The sequence below is a fragment of the Anolis carolinensis genome, chromosome 3, assembly GCF_035594765.1.
Source record: "Anolis carolinensis isolate JA03-04 chromosome 3, rAnoCar3.1.pri, whole genome shotgun sequence".
Taxonomy (NCBI): domain Eukaryota; kingdom Metazoa; phylum Chordata; class Lepidosauria; order Squamata; family Dactyloidae; genus Anolis; species Anolis carolinensis.
Window position 1 is genome coordinate 251,924,845 of NC_085843.1, and position 24,518 is coordinate 251,949,362.

The following is a 24,518-nucleotide window of genomic DNA, read 5'->3' on the forward strand; positions in this document are numbered from 1 at the left end:
TCCTAATTAGAGGGACAGCAATAATTTTTTTTATCCAATTGCTGCCAGTTTAGAGGGCTAATCTCTGCCCACTTGGTTGCCTAGCAACCAAGGGACAGCCAGGTTTCAGTTAGGGGACAGGCAGATTTAGGCCTCACTTAGAATTCTTCCACAGATTATCTAATTTGCACTGGATTATATGGCAGTGTAGACTCAAGGCCCTTCCACACAGCTATATAACCCATTTATAATCTTATATTATCTGCTTTGCACTGGATTATCTTGACTCCGCACTACCATATAATCCACTTCAGTGTGCATTTTATACAGCTGTGAAGAAGGGGCCTCATATAATCCAGTTCTGAGCAGATAATATAAGATTAGAAATATACAGTAGAGTCTCACTTATCCAACGTAAACAGGCCGGCAGGATAAGTGAATATGTTGGATAATAAGAAGGGATTCAGGAAAAGCCAATTAAACATCAAATTAGGTAATCGTTATACAAATTAAACACCAAAACATCATATTATACAACAAATTTGACAGTAAAAGTAGTTCCATGCGCAGTAATGCTATGTAGTATTTACAGTAGAGTCTCATCCAACACTCGCTTATCCAACATTCTGGATTATCCAACGCATTTTTGTAGTCAATGCTTTCAATATATCGTGATATTTTGGTGCTAAATTCATAAATACAGTAATTACTATATAGCATTACTGTGTACTGAACTACTTTTTCTGACAAATTTGTTGTCTAACATGATGTTTTGGTGCTTAATTTGTAAAATCATAACTTAATTTGATGTTTAATAGGGTTATCCTTAATTCCTCATTATCCAACATATTTGCTTATCCAACGTTCTGCCGGCCCGTTTATGTTGGATAAGTGAGACTCTACTGTACTGTATTTACAAATTTACCACTAAAATATCACAATGAATTTAAAACACTGACTACAAAAACATTGATTATGAAAAGGCAGACTGCATTGGATAATCCAGAACATTGTATAAGCGAATGTTGGATAAGTGAGATTCTTCTTTAATATGAAATAATTACTGGGATAGAATAATGCAGAACAATATAATCTCTAAAACCAGGACAGTAAATAAACAGGGGAATTCCACACAGGAAACAATCAGGGCCAGCTAACACCTCCCAACAAAGTATTCCCATCATCAAAGTCTGGCAAATCCTGTTTTCTCAGGGCCACAGACAGTAGAAGCACATAAAATATCGCAAACAACATCACTCTGAAAACAAGGGTATTCCAGACAGGAAACAATCAGGGCCAGCTAACACCTCCCAACAAAGTATTCCCATCATCAAAGTCTGGAAAATCCTCTGTTTTCTCAGGGCCACAGACAGTAGAAGCACATAAAATATCGCAAACAACACCACTCTGAAAACAAGGGAATTCCAGACAGGAAACAATCAGGGCCAGCTAACACCTCCCAACAAAAAATTCACTCAGGGAGGAAACAGCCAGGCTTTAAAGCTGCAAGGCCATTACATCCTAATCATTTTTCCTAATTGCAGCATTCATACTTGCCTCCAACAAACAAAAAAAACCAATCAGAAATATTGTATATTCACAACCTTTAGGAAATAATATCCCCTGATGGTGCAGCGTGTTAAAGCGCTGAGCTGCTGAACTTCTGGACTGAAAGGCCACAGGTTTGAATTGGGGGAGCGGAGAGAGCCCCCACTGTTAGCTCCAGCTTCTGCCAACCCAGAAGTTTGAAAACATGCAAATGTGAGTGCATCAATAGGTACTGCTCCGGCGGGAAGGTAACGCTGCTCCATGTAGTCATCCCACATGATCTTGGAGGAGTCTACGGACAACGCCGGCTCTTCGGCTTAGAAATGGAGATGAGCACCAACCCCCAGAGTCAGACATGACTGGACTTAATGTCTGGGGAAAACCTTTACCCTTGACCTTAACTACCACCAATTCCTCAATACTTTATTTCCCATACCACCATACTTCGCCACAGCAACGCGTGGCCGGGCACAGCTAGTATATATATATGATTTTAATTAGTTCTTTTCCTGTTCTTTTCATTCCCCTTCCCTCTTTAGTCTAACTGAAGTATTGTTGTTTGTAACTGATGATGATGATGATGATGATGATATATATACACACACACATATATATATATATATATATATATATATATATATAACATTAAAAGATAAAAATACCTTGTAAGTCACATTTATATAGTGTTTCCATCTAGTAAGTCTTAATGTTTACATTTTCTTGTAGAATTGAGACTACAGTCTCTGTATATAGAGCAGCCTTAAGTGCCACTTGGTAGCTCAAATGCTGCATCTTTGGTTTCATTTATGTCTTAAGCTATTTTCTAGTTTTTATTTTCCAATAAATAGCCAAAATATATTGAAACAAGCTACATATACAGCAATATGTCTCTTTTTGTTATCTAGAACCTCACAAAAACCTTTGAAATTGGCCTGAAGCAACTAAAACAAAATCTAGAAGTGACATGTCACTCTCAGTGTGTTATGGGTGCAGCTCCCATGAGCTTTCCCATCAGTCATAGGAGCAAAAATTGGTTCCTTCCCTCTGTATATCTGACCATCTGTGTCCTGTTCACTTGAAGCACTAACAAATTATTTAACTTCTATCTGAATTGGGTGAGGAGCAACAGGATTTTCCTTTCTTGGGGTGTCTTATACCTGAGTGTTGCATTTGAAAGATGTATCATTGCAGATTTGTCAGGTCCCTTTTCCACCATACCCTGTTTCCCCTAAAATAAGACATCCCCAGAAAATAAGACCTAGTAGAGGTTTTGCTGAGTTGCTAAATATAAGGCCTCCCCCGAAAGTAAGACCTAGCAAAGTTTGTGTTTGGAAGCATGCCCGCCGAACAGAACACCAGAACATGCAAGATTGATAAATGTACGTACCATAGATGGTTGTACATGGAAATAATGGTCATAACAAGAAATTCTTGATAGAATTCACAGTTTGTCTGGTTATGCTGGTTTGTGGTGATAACTACTGTACAGTATATGATAAATGTTCATTTTTTTTGTTCAACAATAAATGTGCATTCTTCTTCATGGAAAAATAAGACATCCCCTGAAAATAAGACCTAGAGCATCTTTGGAAGCAAAAATTAATATAAGACACTGTCTTATTTTCGGGGAAACACGGTAGAAAAGATAATGACTTTGTTTTTAGAAAACAATTAAAATGTCTTATGTGATTTATAGTAGTTATAGGCACCTGATGTGTATGCAATGCGTGTGTGTTGGGGGAGGGGGGCAGGTTAATTGTGCCTCCTCCCACAGCAGGCCTCATGCAGTATTTCAAACAAACCAGACTTAATGTGGTATCATCTCCAGTTTTGGATTAATTTTTGTGACAATTTGGGTATTTTCAAATCTTTTTTTAAATGAACCTTTGGAGGGCCCGGGCTTTGCGAGGTCTCCTTTGGCCTTAGGAGGTGTGAAAACCATGTTGTGAATGTGTATGCCACTCTTGATTCTTGTGATCCTCTTTGTAGGGAAAATACACTTGCATGTTCTACATCTGTGAAAGCAGAGAATAGCACATGTGCTGAATACAAATAGCACAAGAAACAATTATGCCTCTCTGAAGCAGTTTATCTTAAACACTCCTTTCTGTTGTTTTAAGGCAATAAACTGCCAAATGAATTGAAACATATTTTACAGTGTTTTTAATAAAGAATACATACATGCACAAAAGCTTTAGAAACAATTACTGACGAGCATTTTTTTCATCTTTGTATCCTTCACTAGGTGTTGTGAAGTACTCAGGATCATATACATTTGCCCTCCCCTAGCGTTTTGTATTTGTCCCCCAAACTCCTACAAAAAAAGGACTTGGTGAAAAACTATATACAAAAGCAATCATCTGATGTTTTATTTTGTGGACAAATTGTATTAGGATTTTAGATGAAATCTAAGAGACCCAGCCAGGGTGCATCAGGAACCAGAACAATACACTTTTTGTCCACACCAATTGTAAATAGATTATGTTAACTCACTTTAAAACAGACAATATGATATTGTGAAGATTTGTCAGTATTGACTGTATTATTCTTGCTAGGTGGCTTTATATTTCCAACTGTCTTTTCACAACAAAGAAATAACAACAATCCAGGTGAGTATCTTAAGTTTCAGAGTTTCATATGCTGTTTTTTGAAAACAATCAACAACCATGCATAGGATAGTGCTGTATATTATCTGTTAGAAGGACTTTTTACATTTACAGTGTAAGAAGTTCTTACAGTGGAGAAAGAAGCAAATATTTGAGAAATTGCTGTCTGCCAATCCATGCAGTATTCTATTACCAGATGTTAAGTCTCATTGACATTCTCTCAATGGTAAGAAAATGGTACTCAACATCTTGATGTGCATACTTTTTCTTTTTCATTCTGATTTTTATAACTTGTGCTTTATTCACCAGTTATATTTCCCTAATGAGTAAACAAAACAATTCAGCACAGAGAGTCCTTGAACACCAACAGTAGCTTAATAAAAGAAAGTAGCATGTTGTTTGGTTAAGACTGTAGCCCAGTGTGCATCCTCCCAAAAAACTAATAAAAAGAGTTCCAGGTTTGTTTACTTAATGACACAAATGTACAAAGCCAGATCTAACATTGGGTTAGGAAATCGTACAATGCCCACTTCGAAGATTGATTCTCAGTCAAGAAAGGTCTATTCTTAAATGGTTGCATTATGCTCTGTGTAGGGGCTACCCTTGAAGAACATTCAAACATCAAATCATGAAAAATATGCAGCCTGTTGTGACTCAGCCTTTGTGTGACTCTGATGAGGATTCTGGGATGCAGTTTCAAGATGATGGGATTCAGGTTCAGGATGAGTTTCAAGATGACTCTGATGGGAATTATGGGATTCAGGTGCAGAGTGTTCCTGCTGTGGGAGATGAGGAACAGGGAGGTTTTCCCACGGGAAGAAATGATGTTGTTAATGATGATGGTTTTCAGGTGCAAGAAGCAGAAAGGGAGCGTGGCTTCCAGCCTCAGCCTGATAACACTAACTAGCCCTGTGGCCTTGAAAGCAAAAGTGATGAGGCCACTTCTCTAGATCAGGCTAGTCATTTGGAATTTCAGGGGTTGCGCAGAAGTCTCAGAATAGCAAATAAGAGGGAGGTCAAAGGGCAAAGAAATGCCTTCATGTTATGCTATTAAAACAGTCTGCTAAGAGGGAAATCTTTGTCAAAGCAATTTCCTTGCTTGAATCAAGAACCAAGTCTGCTTCCCTGTATTATCTTGTAGCCTGGATGTATCCTCGTTTCTGGGACTTTGGCTTCGTTTTAAGGACCTTGTTTCATGCCTAATGTTTCCATGGATTTTTTCTTACAGCCTTGTTTTTGTAACTATCTTTTGGAACTGAACTTTTGCCTTTTTATGAACTATCTTTTCCCTATTCCCTAATAAACTATAAAAGACTACATTTGGTGTGCAGTCTGGTGTCTTTAGCAAGGTGAAGCTAACCTGAGGTGCGACACAGCCAGTCTGCTAAGAAGTACATAGTGATAAAGTTTTATTACTCTCGTATTAGGAGCCTCCGGTGGCCTAGGGGATAAAAGCCTCGTGACTTGAAGGTTGGGTTGCTGACCTGAAGGCTGCCAGGTTCGAATCCCACCCGGGGAGAGTGCGGATGAGCTCCCTCTATCAGCTCCAGCTCCATGCGGGGACATGAGAGAAGCCTCCCACAAGGATGGTAAAACATCAAAACATCCGGGCGTCCCCTGGGCAACGTCCTTGCAGACGGCCAATTCTCTCACTCCAGAAGCAACTCTGGTTGCTCCTGACACGAAAAAAAAAACTCTCGTATTGAAAGATCAGGTTTCTAAATGCTTTCCAAGATCATTTGAGGATGTTGGTTTTCACCTTGAAAGCCCTAAAAAATTCAGGATCTGGATATCTAAGGGACATTTTATTTTGTTATGAATGTATGTGGTTGTCAGGAAAAGTCTGGTCTGATAATGCTATTGTCATCACTTGCAGAGAGACATTTGATGAATGCACATAAGAGAATTTTACCTGTATTATGTGGAATTCATTCTCCTGATACAGTAGCGTCTCGCTTATCCAACATAAACGGGCCGGCAGAACGTTGGATAAGCGAAAATGTTGGATAATAAGGGATTTTTGGTAGAAAAAAGCATATGTAATACAGAAATAATTTTCTCTAAAATGGAGACTGTGTTGACCCTTTTTTGTTCTGTATATCTTTTGTTCCTGTTTTATTAGTTTTAGTTTTAATTGGCTTTTTCTTTGTACAGATTATAGATATTCAGGTTATGCATCAAATACACAAAGAGACTACAATCCTTATACTGCTGGGATGAATGAGGAAGAACAGGTTGAATGGGCAATAAGGAACAGTCTGAATGACACAGGTAAGACTGTGCCTTTCTGTTGAGAATCTCTTCCAGATGCAGTACATGTTGAGGAGGAATTGTACATGTTTATTTAAGATGGCAGATATTATTAAAAACTAGATAAAGTAGAATCTCATGAAATATACCTACTTTTATTTCTTTCATTTGAAATGTTTTCATTCCTTCATATTTTTAATCCTGGCTCCTTTCAGGATTTGAAATTTTCCTTTCATTAGAATGAACACGACCAAAGAAATTACATTACACTATTCAAATATCTCTTTGGGTAGGATAAAGTTTTAAACCCATAACAGAAAGTGATATGTAGCTTCCCATCAGACCTATGCTACTTGTGACCCAAAGACAGCAGCTATAATTGTCCTGTCCAAGGTACCAGGAAACAGTCTGATAGATACACAGTGGTGCTTCTATCTCTTTGTCTTATCATCTCACTGTTAGAATTAACAAGCATTGGATCCCTGATGTTCTATTTTTTGTATGGGAATCTTTTATATAAGCCTTTTTTCCAAAAGAAAGTGAGTCAATGAAGTGGTTTGTAGAAATCAAATGTTTTCCATATATCTACAATCCGACTGTAATAAGCCAACAGAAAATTACTATATGAAGCATTTGCCTTTTTAGCTACAAAAGGCTTTTTGATTGGTGTCTTTACCTCTTGGTTAATAGACTACAAAAGTTTGTAAGGGTAGCTTATACAGAATATAAAGTCAATGTTATATTGAGAAGCTCAGTTCGGTCAACCAAAAGGTACAAATATATCATGCTAGATTTCAAAGCTCACTGGTTTCTTCACCAGTGAAAGATGGTTTAAACAAAGTTTTGCAGGGGAAGAGAAGTAGTGCTATTAGGGTTATAGTGTCTACGTTTCTGCTCAAGGATATTGTAGAGAAAGAGTATGTAGCTGACTGAGGACAAAGACAATAAAAGGAAAGGAGTAAACTTGCTTTTGAGAAGCCATAACTAAAATGAGGCCTTTGGATTCTGTATAGGGTTCTTTTTTGTTTTATTTATTTATTTATTGTATTCTATTCATTTTATGACTTATGATTTTGCTATCACTCTATTATATAATATTGCTATTATTTGCTATTATTCTGTTTGCTTCTACACATATCAAATATAATTGAAGTATAGACCAATTTTTTTTCACACGAATGAAGGAAGCAATGTTGATTTCAATAACCTTAATACATGGTGGGTTTTAACAACAACAGCTTTTATTGGTATTCACTAACAAAATGATAGCACAGACATGTATAACCAAAAGAAGTCACTGATAAAAAATAAAAACATGGTTAGTTTTGGGAACAATCTATGAAGATTGTTCTTGAATTCAAGGAACTTGACTTTAAATTTAATTTACTTAATCTATCTATTAAGTAGACCATAAAAATAGGACTGTAGGCTTCAAAACGTAGTTAAACTTGAAAGCAGATCAGCTGGAATTATAAAGCATAATTAAATACAGCAATGTTAGCATAGAATAATAAAAACCCTAACAAAAGCAAGCTCAAAATTATTCATGAAAACATTTTAATTGTTGTTTTGTAACTTTTTAATTGTAATTGTTATTTTGTAACTTTATTCAGGAGGTGTATAGCAGCACACATTTGGCATAGAAAGCCAGAAGATTCTAAAATAATTCTTACATATTCTGAAGGCATAAAAATATGATCTTGGACATTTATTGTCATTTTTCCCAGAGAGAATTGTCATTTTACTTTATTTTATTGATTGTTGTATGGCAGGAAACGTGGGCCTGGAAACCAGACTCTTCTACCAAAAAGTCTACAGAAGTTGGTTTTTCAGAGGGAGAAACACTTACCCAATTTCCTTTAAAATATTCTGTGTAGGCACAATTTCTTTCACATTGAAAATCTGCTTTTCAGGTGTTAGAGATGTTTTGCTTGTCATTTCTGTATACGTAGCTTACTTTCATAGATCATGTAGACTGTCAGTTCTGGAGGTGCCATACAATGGTATAGCATTTCTCTTGTCGTTCCTATATGGCTCACATAGAGATTAGAATAACAAAAGTTCAGTTTGGGGACCAAACTTTCTTTGAAGCTTGGAATGTGAGAGGGAGTATGGAATCATACTTTTCCTGCCCTTGCCATTGTATGATTTTTTATATAAATAGCATCATTGGACTGCACAAAATTATACCTTGCATATCATTTTCTAAACACATGACTGGAATTTCCAATCAATAACTTTGGTTAACACAAGAACAATTGCTTGGATAACAGTTTAATAAGCATTAGTCTTTCCTTTAGCTCTTGTCTGCTGTTGAATGCATTTTCCACAGAGCTGTTTAAAGCACCCTTCCCCACTTACTTGCTTACTTATTTGCTGGTTTATTAAAAATACTAATCCCACTTTTGTTCCAAGGCTTATTTTCTAGCCAGTTTACAAATAATTTAAAATAAATACACACTAAAATTATTCTAAAACAATCCAGTTCATGGTTCAATAATTCCACTAGAAGAGCCAGTGCAGTATAGTGGTTTTAGCATTGGACTATAACCTCCTGATATATTCACCTTGGGTTCACCATAAGCTGGAAGGCACACAACACCACCAACCACAAGGACACTAGAGCACTTGCAGTAAGAAGCAAATCTGTCTCATTTGCCATCAAAAAGTGGCTTAAGGGAACATGGCAGTTTTAGCATAATGTGTGGAAATATGTGCACATGTCAGAGAAATATGCTTGAAGAAAGAGCTGCCATTATGCACAAGGCCCTACCATTGGTTATTTGCAACCCATCCACCTTCGTTTTTTTAGATTTCAGCTTTTTCTGTCAATAAAATTAGTGGAATATAAGTCTACTCTAGCTTTTGGCCAGGATACAGAAAGTCCTTTTTACAGCATGCTCAACAATGGTTTTAAATAGCTCTAGATACTGATTAGTCTGTGTTCCCAGGAAATAACAGTGGCTTTGGATTGGCTTCTGTTTAAACAGGCACAGCTGTGTTAGTTTATCTCCCACATGAAAACTACAACACAAAAAGTCAACAAGTTGAGTTACAAATAATACATTTTGAAATCACTAAAGAGAAAATGCTAGAGTAGTTGTGTCTCTTATACAATTAGTACAAGAATGTAAGAAAAACATAACAAGAAAAGCCATCCCAAAAATGATGGGTCACAAATCTGAGGGCCACTTTAAATTATATGGTGTTTTAAGAATATGGTTCTCCTATGGTTTCCTCTTACAGTTGTTGGAATGAAGTTTTATGCAACAAAAAGTATCTTTCAAAATATGTATTCTTTTAGTATGAATAACACACGTACAAGACAATAATATGTAGAAGTGATTATGTTTTGACATTGCTGAACTTTGTTTTGTACAGCTACCTTACCACAGCCATAATTAGCTGACTGACATAGTGTTATGAAGAAGTGTTTGGAATCTAAATTAAAAGAACCTATAAATTATATCGGTGCTTCATGGTAAAATAATGAAGTATGGCAAGACATTGCTTGTTTTGACCACATAATACATATAAAACATCTCTACTGAGCTAAGCGTTAATGGGGAGGTGTCTGAATTGCAGTCTTCTATAGAATTGCAGACTCTCACCCAATAATTTGTTCACTGTTTAGCTGCCCAGTTCTTCAGAAAAGGGGCATGAAATTGGTACAAGAAAGGTTCTGTCTTCTGAAGTCTGGAGCAGTTTTGTGCCATTAGATATAGAAAGTTGTTTGCCACTGTTAGACCATACTGTATATTTTGGGATATTTTGGTTTTTTCTATGAAGATGAAAATTACTCTTGGGTGACCCTTTCTTATACAGGCAATTCCAGATCGAGGAACTTCCAGCCTTTTGTGTAACAACCACTGCAGCAAATTGAATTAGTTCTCCTTGTGTTGCCTCCTGGTGTTAAATTATACTATTATTAGACAGAAATAACTTGATGTTCTTAGCAAATATTGTGAACTCTGTTCACACACTTTGTTCAGACCTGCATTCTTTTTGTTCTTGAGTCACTCTGGATTGAATGACTCTGGCAGCTTCTATAAAACCGATTACCTCTCCCTTCATTTTCTAAAAAAAGAATACAACAGCCAACCTAGTGGTATAGAATTAAAGGACCAAAATACTCAATTTTTTTTTAATTGTCTGTGGTTGAGAAACTCAGAATATATGATATGATTGAGGCAAATAGGAAAATATTGTTTCACTTATGGTAAAACTAAGTGTTACGGTCAAGTTGGGAACAAGAGGCATAAAATAGGCACACTATGTATTTCATCCTTGTGTTGCACTTGAGTTTTTTCCTCTGCTACTTGACAGAACAGTTTCTACCACTGTGCTGTCAACATTTCTTTTATACTATAATTCCACTGTTTTTCAAAAACTTATAAATAGTATTATAGAACAGTGGCATGTTCATTTGGCCTATCATAGTCTTAGGTCAAACCAGTCTTACACGTTTTCAGTCTGCTTTGTATTGGAAAATCCAGAATTAGTCCCAAGAAGTGTGATCACAACTGTTGAAATTGCATTTACTGTGTTCTGCCATGGCTGTCACAAATGCCTATTAGATGATGCCTCTCTTAAGTTTTACTTATGTACAAGTGTCCACCCAATCCATGGAATGCTTCTGGGAAACATTTTTCTTCTAACTATAGCATGTAAAAACATATGCACACTTGTACAAGCCAATAACTGCTTGTTTTCAAACCTCGTCAGTCTGGGCATTTGAATGATTTGTAAGAAATTTTGAGGAGACGTTGTAATTAGAAAAACAAATCTAAATGGTTTTCCCCATACAGAGAGTCTTGTCCTTTTCAAGTGCACAAACACATTTATAGTATAAAGCCAGAGTTATCAATGATACATTGAAGATGTCTGATAAGGAGGTATTTTTACTTTTTTCCACAGAAGTAATTGTATATGTTCTATGACTAGGGCATTATGATGATGGTGACGATGAGGTAGATTATGTATTTGTTACCTGCCTCTCCTTGCAACTCAAGGCGTATGCAACACAGTTAAAACAAACAGATAAAATGCAACATTGTTAAAATACATATAACAAAGACTGACACCAACACCAATAGCATGCATGTTACAATTCAGAAGTCAAGAAGTCTTCAGTTGTGTCTTGAATTCTGACATCTGATTTAGCTGTTGGATCTTTTGGCAGGTCATTCCACAGTCTCAGGAATAGGTTTTACAGTGTGCCTTTAGGAAATACAATTGTGTAATGGCACACATGTGTATGTACATTTCTGCGTTATTTCGGTTCTGATTGTGTCTTCTGTTGCATCTAGTTTCTAGAGCTTGAGGAAGGAGGGAAGATACCTCTGTTACCAAGAGCCCTTGTAATAAAGCTGTTTCAGTATTGAACTAGAATCAATACTTGGCCATTGGGTGACCTCAGGCAAGTCCCATTTTCAGTCTTAGAGAAAAACAATACCAAGCTCCTCTGAATAAATCTTGTCAGGAAAATCTTATGCCAGGGTTACCAGAAATAGAAGTCAACTTGAAAGTACTTGAAAGCAGTTGAAGTGTTTTCTAAAGACATTGAGTACCTTCAGCCATTCTCAGTTGGTTACTTCTTATACATGGATCCATGGCTTACTATGCCACTGCAGTCCTCTTTTCAAATTTATAAAGCTATGAAGAAAAAGCACTCTCATGTCCAGTTAATGCCTTGTAGAAGAGGAGGAAGCAAGGGAAGAAACATCAGTGATGCAAACGCCTTTGAGGGGGTGAAAGGCACAACAAAAAGATATAATTACAAAGATATTTCCCTTGAATCGGTATACTCTGTTTTTTCCTTCTTTCTCTTTGATGTGCTGTCTTCTTGTGAAAAAGCATCTCCTTTTCTCTTACACATAATATAAGTGGTTCTCATCTGGGATCCTGCAGTGCTATTTTATGTTTTGGAAAAACAAGCCCATGTTACCAATACAAAGACTGCTTAGCAATGTATTATGTAGTCTTTATACTGTACTCAAGCTCTGTCAGTGAACTTTGGATACAGTCATGGCATTACAATCTAATTTTCAAGACCAAACAGTGTTGTTGGGGAAAAAACAGTGTGTCATCTGAAGTGAACGAAAGCCAAAACAAACAAACAAAAACCACGATGCTGCTGTTTGATGCCAGTTGTTCAGATGTTACTAAAGCTGTTGTGTTTGTCTGCTTGATAATTAGGAAGTTTTTTGTCTTGCCATAAATTTGGGAATTTATTATCAAATTTTCATACCCTGACTATGTTTTTGAGAAGAACTTTTGTCCTAATTCAACCTCCATTACAAAGAGAAATACTGAATACATCTTAACTTTTGGAGCATTCAGAGAATAATTTATCATTCTATTTGATAGGTACAACCACAAAAGATCTTCAAATAGGTTTGGTTTCATATTTTCCTAATGAACTCTCAGAACTAAAATAAGCTGTTGTCAAGTAGGAAAAACATCCTAGATAGAAAGCAATCTATTTACAGGTTATGCCCCCCTATTTTTATATATCGTTTTTGTGACCAAGAAGTAGTCTTTATTTACTTTTCCGTGCCTGAAGTTCTAAACCAGCATTCTTGAAAAACATTCCACTGAAGCTAAATTATATGTCATAATCCTGTTTGGGGTTCCAGTAATGATACATGAAAAGTTATGTTGGATTGTATGATGAAGGAAATAATTTAGCATGAAAATAAAAACAATAACTCTTTATTTTATTAGGATTTGGGGGGACTTCTCCACTTCTAGTCTTGTGGTCACCTTGTGAGATTTTAAGTTCCGTCTTATTCATACAGGGAAAGACCAAAGCTCATTTGAGTACCAGTAGCTGTTTTTAATCAAGGGATTTCATTGTCGGCTCAGATGGTAAACTTGTAATGAGCAAAGAGCATTGTTCTCTTGCCTCACTGAAAAAGGGAAGGGCCTTGGTGTAATTCACTAGAGTAATTTTGATCAAACTGGATGGGGTTATGGGAGATGCTGACCAGATGGACCCTAACAGTCTGGCAGTAGTCCTAAGGGTTTCAATTACAGAGTTTGAAGATGGAATGGATAAAGATTTTGTCATATTTTATGAGTATTCTCCCATCCGGTTAATAAAAACATGATTTTACCTTTCATTTTTACCCAGTGTCAAACTGTCTTCACTTAAAACAAAATTAAATATTGGTGGCTAAAACTTGTAAGATGCTCACCATTAATAATAGTGTTTTCTAGTTTTCCTGTTCTTACAGTTTTTACACTGCTTTTTTTAACAAGTCGAATGTTTCTGATAATATGCAGAGTTAATTGACCAAACAGAAGTCCCTTAGTGGTGCAAATACTGTCATAAGTGCACTTTCCCCTGTCTTCTGGTGTCTTTCTTGAGCAGTTGCATCCAGACTAGAAGGAATTTGGGGTCTCATCCAACTTAATAAAAAATATCCATACTTTTACACCAGTACAAAATAATATATTTTGCATTTCTTGGATATTCGGAGCAAGATTTTATGAACACTTAGGGACTCCAAGTATATTCTGTTCTTATAATGATGATAATCTTATTGCAAAATGTTGATGACTCGCATCTTTTACCTCTCCCTAGATAACATTGTATAGTCTGGACAAACAAATTAGTAGGTCTTCTGATGTAGAGGAATCTAAATAAATTGTCTTGATACTCTTTGCAAGTCCCCCTCATAATTGACATTAGATGTTGTTTGTATGGCATAAAACAGTTGCAACTTTTAATTTCTAAACCCAAAAGTTTTTCAACAGAGAGAGATCCTAACTGCTTTATAGAATCATAGAATCATTGACCACATGGCCATCTAGTCCAACCCCCTGCCATACAGGAGAAGTACATTTCGAGCCTTATATATCACCTGTCACATCAGCACTTTTAATCTTGTACCCATTACTCTGGCCCGGCCCAGTTTTATTGAGTTTTAGCGTATTGTTTATTGCTTGTTGTTTATACTGTTTTAATTGTTTTAATTTGCCTTTTGTTTTGTATTGTTATATTGTGTGTTGAGGCCTTGGCCTTTGTAAGCCGCATCGAGTCCTTCGGGAGATGCTAGCGGGGTACAAATAAAGTTATAATAATAATAATAATAATAATAATAATAATAATAATAATAATAATAATAGAGTACCCCTGACAAATGGCCATTATAGTTTTTATAAACCCTTTTTTGTACATGACTATTCTAAAAAGTTCTTAAGAAGTTTCTTTTTTTAATGTTACTGGATATACTGGGTTCAAACTGAAATGTAAAAACAAGTGCCAAATGCTGTAAACACATTTCATTCCAAAGGAAGAAGCAAACAGTAGTTCTGTGCTCTTGTTCTGTTGGTTATGCAGCTGATCTTTCCAGAAAAAAAGAACACTTTTGTGTTGAATAGACCACATAATAGCAAGTTTAAGTTCTGAATTCAACTGTGGATTAGAACAAAAAAATGTGTATCTATATATCCCAGTGGGCTTTCATTTTATTCTGCTTTAGATGAAACCTGATGTGACACAGAAAGTGCTAGATGCTGTGAAATAATCCCCGGGTTTCAGACCAGCCAGACAATAAACAACTCTATAATATTCAGTGCTGCAGCTTCTGTAGAGCCCATCTGTTTCAAAATAACCCTAATTCTGCTTACTATGCAGAATGCTTTGTTGACTGGGGCTTGTCCTACTTTTCTTTAATGTGTTGCTTGTGAGCCTCTGGTGCCATCTTCTGGAATATATGAAGTGGAGTTCCTGTTGCTCATTTCTACTTTAAATCCTAAATGCTTTTAGAGCAATGGAAATCAGCCTTTCATGCATGTAGTAGCGAATGCTATCTTAGATGCCATGCGTTGTTCTCTATTCTGAACCAAAATATATTTTGTAAGAAACTTCTGACATAGATGTCATATTTTACAAAGAAAATGAGTGTTTAAAGAAGCTACTTTGGTGTCCCAGAGTATGTTCCATTGAAAAGAAGATTGTCCCTGGTTCTTTCACATATTCAGGAAAGTTTCAGAAAACCTACTGCGTGTAACACATTTTAGAAGTTGTTAGCTACAAGTGGAGCAGAGATATAAATGTTTGTCACAGACTACTTTGAAGTGAAAGAAACCCTGGAAAGGCCCCTTACATGTACAGTAGAGTCTCACTTATCCAACATAAACGGGCTGGCAGAATGTTGGATAAGCAAATATGTTGGATAATAAGGAGGGATTAAGGAAAAGCCTATTAAATATCAAATTACATTATGCGTTTACAAACTAAGCACCAAAACATCATGTTTTACAACAAATTTGACAGAAAAAGCAGTTCGATACACAGCAATATTATGTAGTAATTACTGTATTTACGAATTTAGCACCAAAATATCACAATGTATTGAAAAGATTGACTACAAAAACATTGACTACTAAAATGCAGGCTGCATTGGATAATCCAGAACATTGGATAAGCGAATGTTTGATAAGTGAGACTCTACTGTAGTTAAAACAAAGTCAGTATGGACAGGCTAACTGGGAAGGCTTCTCTTTCTTTTACTGGTATGGTTTCAAAGGAAGAAATGAGTTCAGATAGGGCCATTGCAGGATCTCAGGTCTCTGATTAACGAAGCCTAAAAAGTGGAACCCAAAGGTATTTGAGCACACAGCTATAATTGCATCTCTCTTATACTTCACTTATACGCTACCAGCATTGACATCTAGAGTTTTCTTCAAAGTTTTTACTAGTTCAGTTTCCATAGCCAATGTTCTATTTGAAAAAACAGCCTGGCTTCAGCTTTCAAAGCATTAGAATTTAGTGTCACTGTTGCATTTGTCTCTTGTATGTGGATGAACCTACCAAAGGCCTGTGTGGTTCAGTGTATCGTTTTTGGCAGTGGCTGCCCAGATATTTCTGACAAGCTCTCAAGCAACACATAAACCTCCCTTTGTTGTTTTGTTCAGAGAGTCCACTATTCAGGAAGTCACTGCTCCCAGAGATGGAGGCTTCACTTAGCAAAATATCTGTCTGTTGCTAATCTCCAGAAGTTTACTCTTTCTTAAATCAATCTAAACAGTGGGCCATCTTCTAATAGTGAGATCAGATGTATAAAATCTAAGAACACACTTCCACATTGCTTTATTCCCCAGTTAAGAGTGCAAAGTTTAACCACTGGAGTCTCTTTGCTCTGCACAGCCTTTATTGATGACAATGGAAAAAACTCGCATCTCTTTTGTGCACTGTTGATACTGCTTTGCAGAGTGCTGTTATTGCATAATGCTTCTTGTGATGCCTCATTGCAGTTTAGCTGGTTTGTAATCTGTTAACAATTGCTGTTTGTCCCTTTTCCCAAAATAATAATCGAACACAGGCAGTTTTAATTTCTAGGCAAGCCCAGATGACCACAAAAACAGCTCCATGTGTTCCAGTGGAAATTTCTTATAATAGAAGAAATTACTTCTGAGAGAGAGAACTTAAATAGGACATCCTTTCAGTCCACAAGGGAGATGATTTAGCAATTATCTCTTCCACCGGAAATAACAAAGGAATATTTATTGGAATTCTAAGTATAACACGTGTGTTGTGCAGTATGTATGAATGTATAGTTGCAGTCAGGAGATGGAAGCTTAAAGAACATCCTGTTACAAGTCCTAACAGGATTTAATGGAGGGGATTTACATACATGTTCACTTACCTATAGAATCAGTTGCTGAATGGTATTTTGTACTTGGGTCCAATAATTGGATTTGGCCGGTGACAACATTTTTTATAATTAGACTGAGTTTGTATCAGTGGGAAAAGCGGTTTATCGCAATTACGGTGGCTGGCATTTGCTTTCATTTCAGGTAATAGTGCAAGACATTACCATGATGAGAGGAGACCCTATGGCTTCTGGCTTCCACCTGAAGAACCATCACATGAAGAACTTAGAAGGCGACGACTTCAAAGGTTTGAGAGGTGGTAAAATTCTCAAACCTCATCACATGTATATAAAAGAGCTCTTGAAAACTGTCAAAACAGGCTTATCTTTTTCATTTAAAGAATCTCTTTTCAGAAAAGAATGTTTCCTGCAAGTTGTCTTTCAGGTTGTGCAGAAAAGGTGCTCCTGCTGGATATGTGGACTGAAAGTTAAGACTGATGTTGGTTCCTGCAAACTATTGTAATATTCATCTTAAAAGATGTCAGTCTGCCACAGCAGTTTAGCACTCTTCTGTGCATTTCCTATATATTTTAGTTTCTTGAATTTCATGGGAATTTGATTATTGAACTTTTATACTTTGATAAAATAAATTGTGATAATGTAGTTTAAGTATGTTATCCATGATTGCTTTCCTCATTATTAAGTCTTAACCATTGCTGGATTTGATATAGTTGGAAAGTAAAGCCATTTGCTATGCAGCAGTGTTGTATACAAATCTAACAGTCAAAGAGATTATAAAAGATGATTTTCATTCTGATTTGGGGTGGGGAATGTTTTATCTTTTCAAATGTTATTTTCAGAAAAAAAGTTGATGCTTCATTGGGCATTTCTAGACCACCTCTGATAATTACATACTTTAATGTTTTAAGTATATTCCACTTGAATATACTTATTCCTTTTTAATAATCAGCCCTATTTTTTCTTATCCTGGACACAACCCACTGGAATTATCTCCCGTGTAAACCCAATTGAAATCAAAAGGAGATGAGCAGGACCATTTCTTCACCAACGTCCATTAACATTGGTAGCAGAAGTGGTGGCAGGGTTTTCGTTGTGGCCTTACATTAATGTGTATACAGTGTTTCCTCACTACTTCGCGGTTCACTTTTTGCAGATGCACTGTTTTGCGGTTTTTCAATAAACTCTAAAAGGCTATTATAAATCATAAAAATTACAATTTACAGCCTAAGGAAGGGAGGAAGGAGAAGCCAAAGGGAGAGAAAATCATAGAGCCCAGGCGGCAACGGGAGGAGGAGGCAGCAATTTATCAACACACAATTGGTTGATAAAGATTTAAAATAGTGTATAACTACTAAAATAATGTATAAATATTAAAATATAGTGTCTCTACTTCGCGGCTTTTCACTTATTGCGGGTGTTCCTGGAACCTAATCCCCGCGATAAGTGAGGGAACACTGTATATGCACTTTTTCCTCGTATTGCAGAGAAGACCGAAGTCTCTAGTTATCAGTAATGCTTCTGTGCATACTTTGGAGAAACCAAAGTGTATAGTGCATTTATTTGATTTAGAAAGAATTCTAAATATGGTATAGTGCTTCAAAATACCAGCTTTTATTTGACTCACCTTTCCCTTCTTTAGAACCACCCACCTTTGGTTTCCAAGATTACTCTAGATGGCCATAGATTCTAAAGGTCGCTTGAGGCTTTGTCTGCAATGTCTTTGAACTTAGTTCTATACTTGTTATGCATCTTTTAGGAGATAAGTGACAGTCGTTGTATAAGTATGCAAATATACAAGTACAGTAGAATCTCACTTATCCAACGTTCTGGATTATCCAACGCATTTTTGTAGTCAATGTTTTCAATACATCGTGACATTTTTGTGCTAAATTCGTAAATACAGTAAGTACTACATATTATACTGTATTGAACTACTTTTTCTGTCAAATTTGTTGTATAACATGATGTTTTGGTGCTTAATTTGTAAAATCATAACTTAATTTGATGTTTAACAGGCTTTTCCTTAATCCCTCCTTATTATCCAACATATTCATTTATCCAACATTCTGCCGGCCCATTTATGTTGGATAAGTGAGACTACTGTATTGGCATTATTCTTTTTATACACAGAATGCCTGAACTTTGTATTTTTGTAACATAATATAATCTAATTAGAAGGAAGTTCCACTGCTTTTGATCCTTTCAATGCAATTTGAAGCATAGTTGTATTATGTCACATGGTCAACTACTGGAAATGTTTGTTAATTTGATTTTGTTGGAATCTACACTTTTTAAGCCTTGACACACCTACCTCTCCAGGAAATTTTTTTCCAGGAAGTATGTATCTAAAATTATATTTCTAAATATTCTTATGGATATAGATATGTATCATTATCAGGAAACAGTTGGATGTTAATGCAGTAGAAATAGCACTGAAGTAAAATGTTTTTCTTCTGTATTTCATCAGCAGATCTGCAAGTAAAATATCAAGCATTCAACATGCATGGGGTATTTTTTTGGCCAGGCTTCAATTCTGCATGTTGTAATTTCCTTCCCCAATTTAATCCTAAGAGGAAGAAAATACAAAATGGGTTTGTGCTTTCCAAGTACTGAGAGCTCTAAACCTTGAATGTAATTTCAGGTCAGTGACAGTGCCTTTGAAGTTCTTTGTCCTCTGCCAGATTTTGCAGGCCTCTTTCCTTAGGAAATGCTGGTTTCTGTCCATATTTTAACTCAGTGCAACACTGGCTTTGGACTACATTCAGAACAGCATCTGCGATGTTTTTGTACCTAGATTGTTATTGTTGAAAAGCTCATGTTGCTAGCAGCTTATGTTGCTAGCTTTTTACATTTATGTCCTTAAGAAAATAAATCATTGTTCTAATCTTTATCTTGCTTCTTTGGACTAATCTTGATCTGATGTTAGATGTGTCTATTGTTCTGTCTAATGTGCAATTAACTTACCTAGTCTAAAATGTCTGCATAACAGCTACAGAAGGTGTTCTTAGACTTTTTCAGCTGGGGAGCCCTTTTTGAAGCAGAAGTTTATTGTGGGGCCCCAAGAAATGTTTTTACAGTAGAGCCCTGGTTAACCAAGCTCCGGTTAACCGAGGGTCTGGGTTATCCGAGGCACTGCCGGGGGCACCCCTCTCTCTCTCCATCTCCTTCTCGAGTTCGAGAGAAGGAGAGGGAGGAGGAAGTGCTCAGCAATCACTGCTGCCTAGCAGCGATGGTGAGGCGCTTCCCAAGGAGCAATGGCTCGCCCAGGGATGTCCCTCCCTGAGACTTCGCCCCTTGGGAAGCCCCTCACTATTGCTCCTGCCTAGACAGGAGCGATGGCGAGAGGCTTCCCAAGGGGCAAAGTCTCACCCAGGGACGTCCCTCCACGAGACTTCGCCCTATCCAAGCCATTCAGTTATTTGAGATGAGGCCCGCCCCTTTATCTCAGTTAACAGGGGCTCTACTGTATATTATAAGTAAAGGTAAAGGTTTTCCCCTGACATTAAGTCTAGTCATGTCCAACTCTGAGGGTTGGTGCTCATCTCCATTTCCAAGCCAAAGAGCTGATGTTGTCCGTAGACACCTCCAAGATCATGTGGCCAGCATGATTTTATGGAACGCCATTACCTTCCCACTGGAGCAGTACTTATTGATCTACTCACAGTTTGCAAGTTTTCAAACTGCTAGGTTGGCAGATGCTGGGGCTAACAGCAGGAGCTCACCCCACTAATCTTTCGGTCATCAAGTCCAGCAGCTCAGCGGTTTAACCTGCTGCGTCATTGGGGCTCCATATACATTATATATTATATATAATGTATATACATCGGGCATGGGTCGGGCAAGTGGCAAATGGATGGAGAGTGTTTTTGTGTGAACTAATTCACACAGTGCCAAAAAAAAAGGAAAGAAAGATCACTACAAGCAGAGGCATAACACCGTTATTCAGATTATTCATTGGAACTTGTGCCACAAATGCCATCTGCCTGCAACCAAGAACTGGTGGGATCACAAGCCGGAAAAAGTTACAGAGAATGAACATGTCAAGCTACTCTGGGACTTCCGAATTCAGACAGATAGAGTTTTGGAGCACAATATTCCTGATGTCACAATCGTGTTAAAAAAACAAAGTATGGATTGTCGCTGTTGCAATCCCAGGGGACAGCAGGGTTAAAGAAAAACAACTGGAAAAGCTGACACGATATAAGGATTTAGAGATCGAATTGCAAAGACTCTGGCACAAGCCAGCCAAGGTGGTCCCAGTGGTGATCGGCACACTGGGTGCAGTGCCTAAAGATCTTGGCCTGCACTTAAATACAAGCAGCACTGACAAAATTACCACCTGCCAGCTGCAGAAGGCCACCTTACTGGGATCTGCACGCATTATTTGCTGATACATCACACAGTCCTAGACGCTTGGGAAGTGTCCGACTTGTGATCCAATACAACAGCCAGCAGAGTGTCTGCTATGGACTCATCTTGTGTTTCAAATAATAATAATAGCAGAAACCACAGAGGCCATCTAGTTGAACCTCCTTCTGGCATGCGGGAAAAGCACAACCAAAGCACCTGCTGAGTGGTCAGAGGGAAATAGGTTTTTGGAAGCAAATAATGCAGGGAGGAGGGCCTGGACAGTGAGAAAGAGTCTGGGCAGCAAAGGAGGCAGGGGGGAAAGGGTCTGTGTCCCAGAAGGATTCTGCTGCTGCTGCTACTGCTACTGTTTCCTGCAGCAAAAAACTTTAATTTCCCTGCATTTCTCAGGAGGTGGAAAGAGGAGGCGGCAGGAATTGGCATGGCACCATGGAGCCCCTCACTATTACCAGTGGAGCCCCAAGGGCTCCACAAAGCACAGTTTGAGAACCCTTAGCTGCAGTATTTGATACTTGTTCTTCAGTGCAAATTAAAGAAACCTGGCTGTGAAAACAATTGTCCGTCTTACAAGTGATGCACCAAATATCCTTGAGCAAATACGAAGTGAGGTCAACCTATGCAAAGTCTATTCCAGGCATTTCTGCAAGATTTGCTTCTGGAACCTCTGGACTCTAAACCTGTGAACACTTGAGGATATCACTATTTAAAGATGTCTCGAGATAATGGACTTCCAATTGGAGAAGGAATGGACATAATGTAAAATGCAGGATCTACTGATGGACCTCTGCTAACAGAATCTCAGCTCTGGAAACAGCTAAATTTCCCTCTACATCCAAGTCAGTTTGGGTAAATGGCAGGTTGGGGCAGAGACATTAAGTAGTAGGTTGTAGTTAAGAGAATAAAGTTCCTGAAGTTCTATTGGTGTAGCCCCTGTGAAAGAATGCTTCCTGTGGAAGGCTCTGTTTTCTCTGTAAAATGTATTGCAAAAATGTGCCATGGAATATTGTTGTTCATTTAAAGCGGAAGATAGCATTTCAATGACAGCCCAAGCACTGACTGTGGAAGTTACCATAGTAACACTGCATTTGTCATGACAGCACAGCAAATTGGCATATAAAGCCAGAATAAATTGTCAAAGCATGAGTAAGCAAGGAATGCAGAAACATCAATGCTCACTTAATTTCTCATGAAAACAAAGTATCTGATATGTAGTGCTTCTTATACTAGTTCTAGCCTTAGGGGATTTTGTGTATGCTTTATCATCTAATATTCAATAGGTTTAGATCCTGAGGATTTAATCACCCCCTCCTCTTCATAGCTCTTATGATTTTCCCCCAGGATGATTTTAAGGGACTCACTGTGAAGTTCTGCTGTTACCATAGTTTATGTAACCTGGATGATACTAAGCTACTGCTAAGAGATGTTTGTATGACAGTTCATGTTAGAGCTTAAACAGCCTCCTGTTGATGGCCAAAAGCACACTTTCCAGGTCAGTTAAGATATATAGAAGTGATACCAGCACCATTGAGTCCATTGCAGTTTGTCTATTTTTTTCTAAAGTCCATAATCTCCCTTCACATAGCTAAAGAAAAGGAAATTCCTCCTAAAGAAATTCATACCACTCCTTGAACAGAAGTCAGGATATTTATGCATATTCATTTGTTTTGTTCCTTGCAATGCAGAGTTAGAAGATGTAACATTTTAATACCAGATTTTTCAAATAAATATTTCCAGTAGATTGAAAGGTTGCCACTTCAGATGTCTACATCTCTGGGGGGAAACACCAGGTCAGTCTGTCTACTTCCTTAGGCAATCCCTCATAGTTCGAAGACGATTGTCTTCCATTTCTGTTGCCTTGGGGGTGTGTCCGTAGGTGGCTGAAGAGACCTATTCTTGATCTGCATGTTCTACCACAGTGAGGACATCGGTTTCCAGGTGGAAGGCGGTCCCGGTCAGGGTTAGCTTGACAGGCCTTCCTCTTGGCACGTTTCTCCCTTAAGCCCTCCATTCCTTAAGCTCTCCTAGACATAAGTCTGTCTAGGAGAGGGCAGACAGATGTGAATGTGCAAATTTATTGATGTTACCATTTTCAGGTTGTTATTTTTTCCAATATATTGTCTCCAACCTGTTATTTAAAAAGGATTATGATAATGTGTCATTGAGGAATTGAAATCTTAAGTATTTTGAGATCCTTAATAACTCATTATTAAACAGTTTAAACTTGACAAATACAGGAATTATTCTGTCGCAGAAACTTTACCATTAGTTTAAGTAGAACTTGTCATCCATGAATTGCAAAAGAAGAGAAGCATAACATCGTGATTCCTCTGTTTCCACTCACTGTTGGAGAAGGTGGGGGTGACACTTGGAGGTGAAGGACACATAAAGCTATGAATTCAAACACTGTGTTGTTATTTCATCTTTTGATCCTTAAGGGATTTCAATGAGAGAATGAAAGAACAGAACCAACAGTATGGTGACAGATGAAAAAATATTCTACAGCCCATCCCACCCTAGCAATAAAATGAGAACGAAGCAAGGCAGCTGCACAATAAAAGCCTTGTCTAGAAAATCCAAGAGGTGAAAAGTGGGTAGCTGTGGTCCACTTCCACTTTGAACAATATCAGCCAAGTCAATGATGACAGCTAGGGGTGCACAGGTCTTCATAGGATATGGCTGCACAGAGAATAAAAAAGAATTCGTATCTGTGGTCCACCTTATTTAAAGCCCCTGGACAATTATTCCATATTTCCAAATAAAAACCGAAGAATTAGCACCATTTGCAACCGTAACACAACTTAGTACACCACCCTTCGTGGGGTTTTTTTTTCCTTTTGACAAATGTTCAGTTTTCTTAACTGTATTTCATGCAGACCTGACATCTGCCTGTTTTTTGTCGTTGTTGTCGCTCATCTTTGAGAGTCTCTGAGACTGGGGATGATGTGAACTGTAGCTCTGGTTTTATTGTAGTTAACCAGAAGCTGTGCGCAGTGGCAAAAAAGTGACATGTTCCTCGCTGACCCTGACACTCAATGAAAGGCGCTGATCTGAAGTCTTCAAGGCAGCTTCCAGTTGACATGAGAGATTGTCCACCTCCCTGGTCTCCAGATCCAGTGTGCTGAAACAAACAGACAAATGACTT

General features: G+C 37.6%; 2 protein-coding genes across 8 annotated transcripts in view; one reads left to right on the forward strand and one right to left on the reverse strand.

Moving 5' to 3' along the window:
• Window positions 1-19,898, forward strand: part of rhbdd1 (rhomboid domain containing 1) — a 39,914-nt gene extending 20,016 nt beyond the window's left edge. For all 6 annotated transcript variants that reach the window (XM_008106256.3, XM_062976598.1, XM_062976597.1 and 3 more), the window contains exons 5-7: window positions 4,083-4,136; window positions 6,288-6,404; window positions 17,193-19,898. In XM_008106256.3, coding sequence (XP_008104463.1) covers window positions 4,083-4,136; window positions 6,288-6,404; window positions 17,193-17,311 — 290 coding nt within the window. In that variant the 3' untranslated portion in view covers window positions 17,312-19,898. The remainder of the gene's footprint in view (window positions 1-4,082; window positions 4,137-6,287; window positions 6,405-17,192) is intronic.
• A 3,715-nt stretch (window positions 19,899-23,613) lies between these two features.
• The window catches only part of col4a4 (collagen type IV alpha 4 chain), a 100,466-nt gene continuing 99,561 nt past the window's right edge, over window positions 23,614-24,518 (reverse strand). For both annotated transcript variants that reach the window (XM_008106253.3, XM_062976596.1), the window contains exon 47: window positions 23,614-24,494. In XM_008106253.3, the coding sequence (XP_008104460.2) occupies window positions 24,231-24,494 (264 nt within the window). In that variant the 3' untranslated portion in view covers window positions 23,614-24,230. The remainder of the gene's footprint in view (window positions 24,495-24,518) is intronic.